This window comes from Tasmannia lanceolata, unplaced genomic scaffold (assembly GCF_043159265.1).
Source record: "Tasmannia lanceolata isolate RefF3 unplaced genomic scaffold, GAP_Taslan_0.1 ptg000018l, whole genome shotgun sequence".
In the NCBI taxonomy this organism is placed as follows: Eukaryota; Viridiplantae; Streptophyta; class Magnoliopsida; order Canellales; family Winteraceae; genus Tasmannia; species Tasmannia lanceolata.
In genome coordinates, this window is record NW_027518695.1 from 63860530 (window position 1) to 63875215 (window position 14686).

Genomic DNA, 14686 nt, shown 5'->3' on the forward strand with positions numbered 1-14686 from the left:
GGCCACAACTTGTAAATCTTTCACCATCTCGGTCCTCTTTTCTTGCAATAAAATTTGGCTACCTTAAAATAAAAATAGCTGGCCACAACTTGTAAATCTGTAGTGATTTAATTTCTTCTTCTTCTTCTTCTTATTATTATTATTATTACTTGTAAGTCGTGTAGTGCACAGTTTTAAAACTCCCCTACATCATCGTGTCCTCCGAGTCGACTCCGTTTTCCCTTGGCCACGTTCCGCGTTTTTCCCTACAGAGTCAATAAAAAGTTAAAAACTCCTTTGACCCTTTTGAGTTATGACCACGTCAATCGAGTACTTGGCCGCGTTGTGCTGAGTCGACTGGAATTTTCTGTGACCGCATTTTGACCCACATCCGCATTTGAAATACTGTTGTAGTGATATTTTTGTTGTTTTAGGATCAATGTGGCTTAATAATTTTGTAGCTACATCAAAACTATGCTTTTGTTTAGCTTCCTCAAGCTCGTAATATCTCCCCAAATGCAATCAAGTATCAGTTTTTGACAAACGTGCAAAAGTTTAATTATGGTTTTTGGGTTTTTGATCTTGCTTTCCTATGGTTTGCTTTTTTGGGTCACGAGTATGCATCAGCATTGTGTTTTTTTTTTTTTCTGGCATGGTTTCATCTATTATCATGCTACAAGGTGATATTGGTTCATAATGTTGCATCATTTTGACATCTTTCGTTTGTTTTATATGTATTGGGAGAGTAGGAGGGATCAACGGGGAGTTTAATCTAGAGCACAGTCACAAATATGTTTGATATTTTAAAAAATATCACAATAATTTTGCAATTTTTTGATGAAATGACCGGCCAGTACTCATAAAAACGTAAGTAGAGACAGTGATCCCCAGTCTCCCAGGTCATCTTATCTTATGCTGTTCCTGTTCCCATCCTTCTGAAGGCGAGGTGTATCAAAATTTTCTCTAGAGTTTAAAAAATCATTGAGACATCTTTTTATTTTATTTTTACCATGAAAATATCACAAACAATTGTGATAAATTCATGATGTTTTTTTTTTGGATGGCAACAAATTTCATTCAAACGGCTGACTGAGGAAGACCACCTAGAGAGTCCAGAGAGAAACACTAAAAACAGAAATACAAAAGTACAATCATAGGCTCTATCAAGGAGGTTAAAAATAAAAAACTCAAGATCCTGCTTATGTACTCCCTCCCTAGCGAGTTTGTCTGCAATCCCATTGGCAGGTCTTCTCACATGCATATAGATGATAGAGGACCCTTCGTATCTGTCTTTAATCTCGTCGAAGAAACAAGCAAATCTCCATGGAGGAACTATAGAACCCTTGAGCCACCTTATTACATTAAGCGAGTCTCCTATAATTGTTTGGCCAAGCCATCTCTACGCAGATGAATTATACCTTGATGAACTGCCCTTACCTCTGCTTCACTTGGATATTATTTGTTCTTAAATTTTATATTTATTTTAAATATGTATTTTTTTAAAATTTTTTTTGTCAATATAACCAAAAAAAACAAAAAAAAAAAAAAACAAAAAATCCTGAGATACATCCTTCCCTATAAATTCCGAGACGAATATTTGTGAATATGATCTAAAGATATGGTTATAATAGGTCCTATAAGAAATTGGGTTAGTAATGACTGTAAGAATCTTATTCGACCGATAATAAGCAAGCAACATGTCGATTACACACCTGAGGTTGGTAAGAACTGAGGGACAATGCCCCCTAACCTAAGTGGGCCTACCAGCGAAGCAACTGGTACTTGATCGGGCGGGGGCGGTTTGGTTTCGTGCAACACCCTCCCCCCCATAGTAAGGCTGGGGAAGAGGCGGTTGTCATTTGAAAGGAAACGCCCCACCCCAGAAGGGCGCCCTCGCTCTCTTGGCAAAACGCTTCGAAAGAAGAACGTCTCATCAAGGCCCCGCCCGCGCCGCCCCCTTTCTTTGCCCGCCGGCATCTATAAAACTGATGTAGTGGTATTCAGAAAATGGAAAGTATATGCTGCAATTAGGCCCATGGAGTGTTGGAATACGGTACACGTGCTTCAGTTGTCCCGAAGAAGATTTGAAACATAGGCCTTTGCTTTATTAGAGCAAGGAAGTTTTCATTTAGTATATTTTTCTTCAAAGAATAAGTTTTGTATTTTAAATTTTATGATTTCTTCTTATAGGGACATCAAAGGAGCAAATTTACTTGTTGATGCATATGGTGTTGTTAAGCTTGCTGACTTTGGGATGGCAAAACATGTGAGTATGACTTTTGTATGAATAGAAAATACCCATCATTGCCATTAAATATTTTCGTTTTCTTGATCGTGTAAAGCATTGATTTTGTATCTTCATAGATATTAGCCATTGAACACATATTTCAGTGATTATGATTTAGGGCAGGTACCATTAAAAAAAAGATTTAGGGCAGGTAGCTTGTGTATTTTTTGTTATCTATCGTTTTCTTCTGATATGCACATCTTCTTAATGCGAACAAAAGAATAAATCACTATATCCCTGCATGTTCATGTACATAGGTTTTTTTATTTACAGGCATTGAATGACTTACATGCATTAGCAGATAAATGGATGTAGAGAAAAATATATATTAATATACTAATGGTCTGTACTTATCATTCAAAAAAAAAAATCATTAAAAAAAAAGTAGTAATGGTCTGTACTTACGGGGTATTCCATGACAAGAGGATGTGGCACTCCAACATGGAGTCCTGGATGTGGTAATTACTACATCTTGGATTTCATATTTGTGATTTGAAGCTGGTGCCACACCTCCTTTTGCATTTTGTATGGTGGTTTCCAGTCCATCTGTGGGAGCTTCCTTTTGATTTCTGCCTTGTTTCAATTGGCCATTGGTATGACATAGACATTACTCCCTAGGTATCTGCTTATTGATCAGATTTTATGAGTAGATGTCTATAGATATATACAAGCAGAACTGCATGAATGAGCAACTGGAAGATAAACCATCTTTGGAAAGGAGCAAAAGAGGTATTTGGTAAGTAAGGGAATTTTGTTGAGAAATTTGCAGAACATTTGTAGGAAAATATGGACACTGGGGAATCTTAAAAAAAGAAGAAGGAAAAAGATGGATTATAGGAGAAACTAAAAGAGAACATAAGACATGCTTTTGAGTTGATGGGCGAATTATTGAGGTAAATTCTAGGATAAGTTTGACGTGCAGAAAGGACAAGACAATGTATGATAATTCAGGAGAACACGAAGAAATTGTCGAACTATGTGACTGAGAAACATTATGAGAGAAAACAAGGACTATTTTGAACCATATGGGAACATTAAAATAACCCATTTGATTTTCTCATTGCCCTTTAAGATGACTTTGTTTGGTAAGTGCAGTCATGGACCTGTTATCTAGAAATTGGACCAGGAAGTGTTTACTTTCCAGTAGTCTTGGCCTGCATTCAAGTAATAATCTCAATCTATCAACTTGTCATAGGTCTGACTCTAAGATCATCCAGATGTACAAATTTAGTCTAGGATTTTGGCTATAGGAAGATTTGATGTATTACCACGACTTTGGTGACTAGAAAATGCTGCTCATGGCCACATTGAATGCACCATTGAATATTTTCTAAATGCACATACAAAATATATTATATTGTGTAAAATGCCGCATAAACAAATTTCTTTCGCATGTTTGCAACAAGGGAATTCATAAAAAAAACAGTTGTTCTTTTTTTTATATATAATATTTTATGTGTATCCAGAAAAATATCATAATGGAAGAATATTTATTGTGCGTCCAATTGGGCCCCTGGTTGGAACGGAAGAGATCCCTGATGGTTGTCTACCACAATTGTCTACTCCCCATCTCCTTTGCTTGATCTAGTAGTTCCTAATGATATCACAATGTACTCATGGCGAGAGAGTTGTATCTTACGAATTTTTGTTGATTGGTTTTCCCTCCCAATAAAAAGCAAGTAGCCTTTTCAATGAAGCAAACTATAATTTCTCTGCAAAGAAGTAAGCTGAAATTTCCATCTCAATGGAGACTCTTCCTCGCAATCTTTCATTTCTGCACTTTAACCATGTCCTGAAATGATTTTTTCACTTCCTCCTATCTTAAACAACAGACGGTTTAAAACCATTTAATTTTACTAGGCTTTTACCTCACATATAAAGAACTAAGGAGTCATTCTACTAAACCAAAGATCTCTTCATAAAAAAATTTGCATAGCATCAACAATTGAAATCCTATATTAAACCACAAAATACAGAAATTAATTATTCAAGTAAATAGTTTTTATAATTTGTTTAGTTAATAGCATGGTCACTGATAGCCCACTATCACAAAATGTGATCAAGTCCTGGGCTTAATGTTTGCACTATGCGAATTCCACTGGGTACACTGGCAACACAACTGTCTCTAACTTAACTTTTGTATGTGAGCAGCTTGGGATGGGCCATGGTAGCTCTAGCTTTTTAGGGGCATTGGATGGATTCAGAAATTATATCCACAGCAACGTGTGGGTCAGTTTAACTCAAAGTATTTTCAATTCCTTTGGAGGGTTCAGGTTGAAGCCCCAAGAGGATGGCTTTAGGATCAAGGAGATATATTGGCGCACAGGATATTGAGGGGGAAGGCAGTCACAAAATCTTCATGCGAGTTATGAATCACTCCACCAATGGAACCACCTTGGCAAGAGAGGCATCTGTGTTAAGCTTATATTGGGGGTGAAAGTAATCGGGATGAGCATGCACCTCAATTGGTTCATCACATACCTTTACTTTAGGGTCCCGTCCGTTTTTGAGTCCAAAGCTGATCATTGGACTCAGAATTGCGTTTAATTTTGAGACCAATAATCAGTTTTGGGCGTAAAAACAGTTCCCAAAATAAAAACCGAACAGGTCCCAAGTGTCATATTCGTCGAGATTAAGCCAACTTCTGCCCAAGTCTCAGCAATGGTGGAGGTAAAATCAATTCTGATGGCTGTTGATATTTGGCCACTTCCGTAAATGTTTTGATTGCATTCATTTTTTTTTTTTTGAAATGGCAATATATTGAAAAAGGGAGCCGAGGTGGTCCACTAGAGATACAAAGAGAGAAAACAGAAAAAAACAACAAAATACAGTGGAAAATACAGCACAAACTTCTCACGGGGGAAAGAAGTCGAACCACTTCAGCCTCTCTTTATGAATGCCAGATCTAGCGAGGGAATCCGCCTCACCATTTGCTTCGCGTCTAACATGCTTACAAACCATAGATGACTCTGAAATGAGATCGGAAATTTCCTCAAAGTAACTCAAAAATATCAACGGGGGAGCCACTCTCCCAGTTAACCAACTAATTACAGTTGAAGAATCTCCTTCCACAATTACCCTATCGAAAGAATCATCACTTAGACGCTTAATTCCCTGATATGCAGCCCTTACTTCCGCTTCAGATGAGTCAGTCCTTCCAATTGGACCTGCAAAAGCCCACGATACCCCTCTTCGGTAATCCCTACATAGCCCTCCAATCCCAGCAGGACCCGGATTACCCAGGCAGGACCCATCAAAATTTAATTTAAGAAAACCTTCAAGGGGGGCTTCCCATTTCTGACTTCTCTTCTCTCTCCTCATACCTTCAGAGCACACCATGCGCCACCCCTCCCACAGATCGAATGCTGATACGAATGTGAACAGAGGGATGCTCCTCTTCACCCAATAAATAACTGAGGCTATGATTTTATTATATAACCAATACGATGACTTTGCCACTCCTTCGAAAACTCTCGAGTTTCTTTCCTTCCAAATGACCCACAACAAAGCTATTAAACATAACCTCCAAAGCACCTTACCTTTCTTTTTCTAGGGCACAAAATCCCAACTCGAAAATAGATCTGCTATAGACCTTGGAAAAACCCAATAAATGCCAAACCTGTCCAGAATGAAACCCCAAATCTCCCTTGTTACCTTGCAATGAATAAAAAAGTGGTCAATCTATTCCCCATCCTCCGACAAAGCCAGCAATGGTCCACCAGGCACATACCCCTTTTTCTTAGAAACTCAATGGTCTGAATCCTCCCATTACACACTGCCCAGCTGAAAAAAGATACCGATGGGGGGCCATGAAACTTCCAAACATCAGCAGAGATAGGGGATCCAAAAGCAGGCAGCAATTGATAGTAAAAGGATTTCATGGAAAAGAAGACAGATGAATCCCATATCCATATCTTTTTGTCCAACCCACTTCTTTTTATATAGCACCCCTCAATGAGATGAAGCATCTGAGAGATAAACGGTAATTCTCGCTCAAAGAAATTTCTTCTAAAACAAGGATTCCAAACCACCTTATTGTGAATTCTCTCGAAGCAATCACACACGTTCACTTCTTTGTCCAAGGGCACCGAGAACAACACCGGGAAAAGCACCGCCAACGGCTCAGCAGAACACCATGCGTCTAACCAAAATTTGATATGATCACCTATATATACTTTAAACCTAATTCCTGCCTTAAAGCTTTGCTTGAACCTCAGAATATTACGCCAAATGGTCCCTCCTTTCTTACCATACTTATCGTCCGAACACCAGTTACCATGTAGGAAACCATACTTGCTCCCAATAACTTTTACCCATAAAGAAGATTGTTCCACATCAAAACGTCAAAGCCATTTGCTCAAGAGAGCACGATTGAACTCTTTCAATCGCCGGATCCCGAACCCTCCATTCTTTATAGGAGCACAAACCTTATCCCACTTTACTAAAGAGATTCCTCCTTTATTATTGACCCACCCCACAAAAATCTTCTTTGAATCTTTTCAATTCTCAAAACTACACTCACCGGACAGTTAAATAAGGACAGATAGTACAAGGGTATGTTAGCCAAAACCGCCTTGACTAACACCAGTCTTCCACCCTTCGAAACAAGGTTTCTTTTCCAGGTTTCCAACCTTCTTTCTATTCTTTCTACAATAGGGGTCCAAAGCTCTTTTCTCGGTTTTCCAACCCCCAAAGGGAGCCCAAGATACGATGAAGGTAGAGTCTCCAACCTGCAACCCATCACATTTGCAAAACTGAGAGCTTATGAGGGAGGAATATTGATAGCAAACAAGCTGGATTTTTGGAAGTTTGATCTTTGACCAGTAATCAGCTCATAGCATCTTAGCGAAGCCTTCAAATTTAAGATCTTCACCCTGTCAGGAGCACAGAACAGAATAGTATCGTCAGCAAATAGCAAAAGCGACACTTCTACTCTGTTATGAGCAATGATAAAGCCCTCAAACAGCCCCCTACTACTTCCTTTTACCATCAATCGATTGAGGGTTTCCGCAATAATTACATAAAGAAAGGGAGATAGAGGATCCCATTGAGAGGCTTCCGTATATTATTGAAAAATTATAACACCAAACTCAAATCCATGCAGAGAATGCACATTTGTAGAATGTATGTATGAAGGTTTCAGGTTGGGATCTGCATAGGGAGCATACGAGATCCACACACATCCCAAAAGAGAGCAATCGGTCAGCTGTGCTGATGTGTCCTTGCAGAAGTGGCCAAACTTTTAAAGCATGCCGAGGGATGCCATTCTTAAAAAACAGAGCATGGCGTTGGATATGACCCTTGAACCATATGGTGTGATACCAATTCACCTTTGGATGGGAGACACAGGAAGTCACTTTTGCAAAACACTAGTCGGCTCACCCTAGTTGACTCCCTTTTACCTTGGTTGAGTTCTTGTTTGAGTCTGTGTTTTGCCCTACCAAGTCAATAAAAAATCCATTCACTCACTCGTTATGACTGTGTCAACTGAGTACTTGGCCGCGCCACACTGAGTCGACTAGGATTTGCTTTGTGCACATTTTGGTCCGTTTTTGCCTTTTGAAACACTACAGGAAAGCATTCCAAGCACTTGAGAGAGTAGGGCTTGTTCGAGTTGAGCTGCCACACCGGAGAATCTTTTGGATTGGGAACAAATTCAGCAACAAGGAGGAGGTCCCGAATTTCCGTTAGGGACAGTATGGAGAATATGTGGTCATTCCATCTTTCATTGCAGAGCTTATTATAGATAGAGGTAAGATTGACAGTAGGGCCATTGGGATTGCATGAGTCACCCCAGAAATCAATGTAGCTACCATCCTTGACGAGATGATGAATGCAATGAAAAGTGAGAGATCTAGAGCTTGGAATACCAAGGAATCCCCATGAGGATTTGTAGGGGTTATTCAAATTCCATATACATATGTTTCTGAAATCTTTTTTTTTTTGAAAATTGACAAATATATTCATACCAGCAAAATTTACAATGGGAACCAGTAGTCCCACCAAATTTACATAGTATGAATTGCCCAGGAGCACTCTTCTTGGCCTAAAAGAAAAACTCATTCCCCTTTAAGTTACCCAGTAGCCTCAATTGTATCGAATCTAACAAAAAGTGCCATATTTGTGGGCCCCACCAAGTCAAGATCGTGACCTGCCACGTCACAGACTTCTCCACCACTTTCTAGCAGGCGAATTCTATTTTCAAAAATCCTGCTCATGAGCAAAAGTTATTGTGCGCCCCTAACCGTGCACGATAGCTAACCTATCACCATCATCCGATCTCCAGTGGTCTCCACCTCGCACCACCACCAAACTCCGGCGGATCCCCATTAAAAATATCTCTTGTCCTTCCACCATCCTCTTCATTTCCTGCTTCAACTCAGCCCATCTATCTTCTCCTTCCAATCTCCATTGCTATTGCTTATTACCTTCCAATCTCCATAGCTTTTTATCATACATGACCCTCTACCCCTCTTCTCACCACCCAAAAATCCTCCTCCCCACTAGAATCAGGTCATCTAATACTCCCCTCATCCTTCTCTCTTCAAAATCTACTCTCCAAACCCTAACCCTAAAGACTATAATACTCCCTCCATCCTTCCCCCTTCAAACCCTAATCCAAACCTTAGAAGCAGGAACCTCCTCTCAGGGTGCCGCTCACACCTCGGAACCTCGATTCGGCGCTCCTTAGGAAGGATCTTCCAGGGAGCGTGACCCCAGAGAGACGGGAACCGCTCTAATGACGCTCTCAGTTTGCTTTTATTACTCTATAAGTCCCACCATCACCAACTTCCTTATATCAAACTCCTCTAACTCTTCAAAGTACTTCATTGGAGCAAGCACAAAGGCTTGTACATTTTCAGAAGGCACGAGGAACGAGTGCACACAAATGAAGATGGTGAAGATGGTTAGAAATTAGCTTTTAGATGTACTTAAATTTTGAAAGATACAAATGAAAATGGTTAGAAACTATTATTTTTTGCTGTACTTGAATTTTGAAATATATATAAAGAAAATATTACATGCACGCTCCCACGGCGCTCCCAAACTTAGACTCTTCTAGACCCCACGCTTCCCCGCCCCCGCTCCCCCCCCCCGCTTCGTGCTTCTAAGATCCAGACCCTAATCTCCACACCCTAACCCTATCGACTATGAATTCCGCCTTCAAACTCTAAACTCCAAACCATAATCCTAACGACTATAATACCCTAACAACCATAATACTCCCCTCCTCCTCCTACAAACCCTAACCCTACATGGCTAAAAAAGCGTCTCATTGCCGCCATCCGCAACCTCCCTCACCTCCTCATCCAACCTCCTCATTTACCCCTGAATCTGGCCACCCTTTTCTTTACTTCTGCCACTGCCGCAGCCTCCGACGACTCCCCAACCCTCTTTCTCCATCAACCCTAACTAGATCCGGCCCTTCTACCATTAAATCCGGCCTTCTCGAACCCCGATCCAGCCAATCCGCACCTCCAGCCACCATCTTTGCAATTCCTGCGAGATCTGCGCGTCTTTGGGCAACATCCGGCCACCGACTTCTCCCCTGCCCATCGAGAGAGAGAGAGAGAGAGAGAGAGAGAGAGAGAGAGAAGAGAATGACGACCTCCCTCCCTAGGGTTTCCGTCGACCTAAGGAGGGAGGCAAGAGTCGCCTCTTTTTTGCCTCCAAGTCCCTGGAGCGTTTTTTTTTAATTTCAACGGTCTGTTTCTGACATATTAAGCCTTTTCCCAATCGAACCAAAGGACTATACATGTTAGGTGATAGATTCCTTGTTCCAGTCCGCCACACGATGAGTGCCTATCCCACCTTCAGCTTTGGGTTGGCAAATAGCCTTCCAGTTGATTGTATGCAATTTCTTCATTTCTAGGCCAGACGAAAAGAAGTCCCTTCTCTTTCTTATCAATGACACTCTTGGGCAGGTTAAAAGCTGCGGACCGATATATTTGAAAGCTGTTGAGAACTGTTTATTCTGCTCAGCCCGCCTGTGAAAGATAAAAAGAGCTCCATACAATAATCTTTTTTTAATCTTATCAAGAAGGGGTTGACAATCTGATTCAGAGATCCTAGCCATGAACAAAGGCTGAGATATTTAGAGAGAGGTTGAGCCTCCATATTGAGAAATCAAGTTTTACAGTCTTTAAAGATTGGTTACTACTTGGGAAGAAAATATCACATTTTCTAGAGTTAACTTCCAGCCCCGTTTGGGTTTTGAACCTTTAAAGAATTCACAAGGTGCAAGAGTGATATGTGGATGCGAAAACCATAAGGTTCTCGTTGAAATGAAAGTGAGAGATATAAATATTATCCTTTTAAGAGAGTCAATAATTCACAAGGTACAAGAGTGCTCTGTGGATGCGAAAACCATATGGTTTGCGGAAAAACTAAAGTGAGATATATAAATATTATCCTTTCGAAAAGGTGAGTGGATAGCTTTGTTTGTGACGCTGTCATCAAGCCCAATAGTTTTTATTTGAAAGGTAACAAAAATTTTATTTCAAAAGGAGAATTAGAAAAAAGGGGATGAGATGGCCCACAAAATTACATAACCCTCCACGGAAAAGAAAACGACAGAAAAAGTTAGCTACCGCTGTTGGAGAGGATAATACGCATATGTGCGATTTCTACGCCTTCGCTAAAGCGTCCGCACGAGAATTCGCAGATCTCTTCCTATGACAAATCTGAGGATTGATAACCTGAATGAGGTCGTGGATAGCCTCCAAAATGTTATACAGTTTCCAAGGCCCAGCAGATCGGTTCAAAGCCCAAGCAATCGTGTTGGCAGAGTCACCTTCCACAATAAGCGGACCCAGGTTATTTGATATGTACCATTGAAGGCCGAACAACAGAGCTCCCGTGGCGTAGCCGGAAGCGCGAAGAACGAGTCGGGATTGAACGAAGTCGACACTGATCGGATAAACCTTCGAATCGAAGGGCGTTCTACGAATCCACGAAGAACAAAGCAAAACAAGAAGAAACTTCTTCTTTTCTTTTAATTCAATAAAACAATGAAAACCTTGCAACAACCCTTGCACGTAGGAGTTTATAGGAAGACAAACTTCAACCCTAACTAGGACTAATCTAGACCATTGATTTAATCTAACTGTTATTAATGACTAACCTACGACTCAAATCCATCCCGAAATAAAAAAAAGACGTGAGGAGCTTTCCTCTTTGGGTTGGCCAAGCATGCAAAGAGGTATATTTCATTCTTTATTATCTTATTTTTAGAAAGAGGCATGCAATTTGGGGCAGATTTTCAACACCTTGCAAGGACAACTTTTCAATGCCTTACAGCCCACGCCATTCCCCTCCATTTGAGTAGAACTCGACCTCGAGTTCATTGGTAATGTCGCCATAGCACCTCCAACTTCAATGACTTGGTGCTTTGGATTTTCCGCATTATACTTAGCTTTAGGCGGAGTAGGCTTCTTTTGCTTCTATTTTACTCCATCTTGTATCACTTTCTTCTTGGATTTGGCATGGGATTCATTTACCATCAAACACGATTGCCCCTTCACTTGAAAATTTTTAGGGTCCTTTTCATCCGCCAAAGGTTGAAGTGCATAACTCTTTTTGTCATGGCGAATAATGAAGACATTCTCTCTTCCCTTATGAGTGGAATCCCTATCAAATTGCCAAGGTCTCCCCAAGAAAAGATGACACGCATCCATATTGATAACATCACAAAGAACTTCATCTTTAAAAGCACCAATTTCAAAAGGAATACGACAACGTTCGGTTACCTTTTTTTCGTTACCCTTTGAAATCCAACCGAGCTTATAGGGAGTAGGGTGTTTTTCTGTCTTCAACTTGAGTTTCTTCACCATGTCCTTTGACACGTAATTCTCCATGCTACCTCCATCAATGATGACGTTGCAAACCCTTTCTTTGACCATACCCCTGCATCTGAAGAGATTGTTGCGTTGCGTAAATTCCTCTACTTTTGAAGTGCACATAACACGATGTATTACTAAGGATTGCCCAGGAGCACAAGTAGTAGGAATATGATCTATATTTTCGTCCTCTTCATGCTCTTCTTCATCTTCTTTCTGTTCGTTGGTATCGTCACCAAAGACTAAATTTGTCGTATGCCGGCCACCTTGGGGACACTGATTGGATTTGTGACCCACTTGGTTGCACTTGTAGCATATGATCCGTTGCTCGAGCTGTGACTCATACGGATATCGCCGTGGAATTTGGGTCGTTGCAGAAGTAGTAGGAACATCTCCGCGTCCTTGTCCTCATGTCGGGAATGCTAGAGCCGGTTTGTTTATCCCAACAGGAAGATCCAAAACCGCCTTCTCTTTCGCCGTAAAAATCGTCATCTGCGGTGTCTCTACCATGATTTGATTATATCATAAAAATCCATATGGGCCGAATGATTGAGCATAGTCTCAACTTGTTCCGCCATCTTTACTGCCTCAGACAACGTCCAAATTTGGTGGAGAGCGATTTGATCATGAGCTTGAGCGTCCTGTTGCCGATCACCGTCGTCGATTTGGGGTTGCTTGTGCTCAATAGGATTGAACCGTGCCACTTGCTCCGCTATCTGATTAACGGTAGCCTGGAGAGTGTTAAACATCTCCACTGTCACAGTTTCTTGATTTTCCCGTTCTCCATGGGAAGCCATGTATGGAACGTAGCAGGGCTCTGATACCACGTGGTGTAGCCGGAAGTGCGAAGAACTAGTCGGGGTTGAACGAAGTCGACACCGATCGGATAAACCTTCAAATCCATGAAGGGCGTTCTGGCGTTCTATGAATCCACGAAGAACAAAGCAAAACAAGAAGAAACTTCTTTTCTTTTAATTCAATATAACAATGAAAACCGTGCAACAACCCTTGCACGTAGGAGTTTATAGGAAGACTAACTTCAACCCTAACTAGGACTAATCTAGACCATTGATTTAATCTAACTGTTATTAATGACTCTAACCTACGATTCAAATCCATCCCGAAATAAAAAAAAAAGACGTGAGGAGCTTTCCTCTTTGGATTGGCCAAGCATGCAAAGAGATATATTTCATTCTTTATTATCTTATTTTTTGAAAGATGCATGCAATTTGGGGCAGCTTTTCAATGCCTTGCAGCCCAAGTCATCTCGCCTTTGCTTTGTTAGCATCGCACACCCCGACCGAACCAGAGTAAGTCATGATGGTGTGACCATCGGCATCCCTGATTAATCCGCCTATTCCTTCCCTCCCAGGATTTCTGAGAGAGCTACCATCAAAGTTTAGATTGTGCCATCCGTCCGGTGGTGGGATCCATCTCGGTGTAGTACGATTTGAAAGCCTCTTCTCACAGATCACGGTATTCCAATGGTGGAGTACATCCCCGATCGGGCACAGGATACCGTTTTTTATTGGAGTCCATGCAATAATTGAGATCCTAATGTCCAGCACGATGTGTTGCCATGATCTGGTCTTATTCTGGAATATTCTGCAATTACGTTCTCTCCATAAATGCCAAATGACCGCATATGGTATAGCCTTCCACATTGATTCTCCAATGCAACCATTGAATGAAAAATTCTATGAGACCCAAACTGTGCAAAATGATTTAAAAATGGCCATCCAAACCCAATGCGCATAGGGGCATAGAACAAACAAATGATCTAGGGACTCCTCATCGTTTCATCACAACACGCACCGGTTAGGTAGATGAAAGCCACGATGTTTCAAGCGATCGCTAGTGTTAATGCACTCGTGGCCAACCATCCATGCAAATGCCGTGACTCTTGGGGGAGCCATAGTGCCCCAAACCCGGGCTAGCCTTGATTCAGCGCCGTGATCTCCATTAATTTGCCGGAAGAAAGAGCGGGCCGAGAATCCCCCTTGAGAGTCGGGGGTCCAGATCCATTCATCATCAAGCCCAATAGTGAGCATTGCCATGACAATGCAGAAAAGCAGTGGGGAGAGTGGGTCTCCCTGTTTGTGACCATTGCTTCTAGTGAAGTGTCCGACTGGGGAGCCATCAACAATAAAAAAGAACTTTGGTGAATTGATACATTGGGCAATCCAATTGTACCGCTTATGGTCAAAACCTTGAAGTTGAAGACACATGAACTCAATAGAAGGGAATCCCAATGAATGCTGTTGAAACCTTTTTGAGATCGACTTTAAGGCACACGGCATCTCTACTATATTTCTGTGGAAGTTATGCATGAGATCGTGGGAAAGAAGAATATTTTCGGAAATGTTTACCTCATTATGTCCTCTTTGACTATTCCTTCCTTTCCAATCCCTTCAAAGGCCTACTCTTTCCCTCGAACTGTATGCAGTAGGGTTCTCTCCCTCCCCAATCCCTTAATGAGTATAATTTGCTTGGGATGAATAGGGTTGTCTTGTATAAAAAATTAACAAAACCATCTGCTACAAGGTACTAAAAGGATTGAAAGAACGCTCTGATGAAGTCA

The 14686-nt window shown here is 41.1% G+C and overlaps 1 protein-coding gene across 1 annotated transcript in view; it reads left to right on the forward strand.

Moving 5' to 3' along the window:
* LOC143851150 (mitogen-activated protein kinase kinase kinase 5-like) overlaps positions 1-14686 on the forward strand; it is a 43892-nt gene that overhangs the window by 19066 nt on the left and 10140 nt on the right. Inside the window, exon 6 of the mRNA XM_077360483.1 lies at positions 2170-2245. Coding sequence (XP_077216598.1) covers positions 2170-2245 — 76 coding nt within the window. The remainder of the gene's footprint in view (positions 1-2169; positions 2246-14686) is intronic.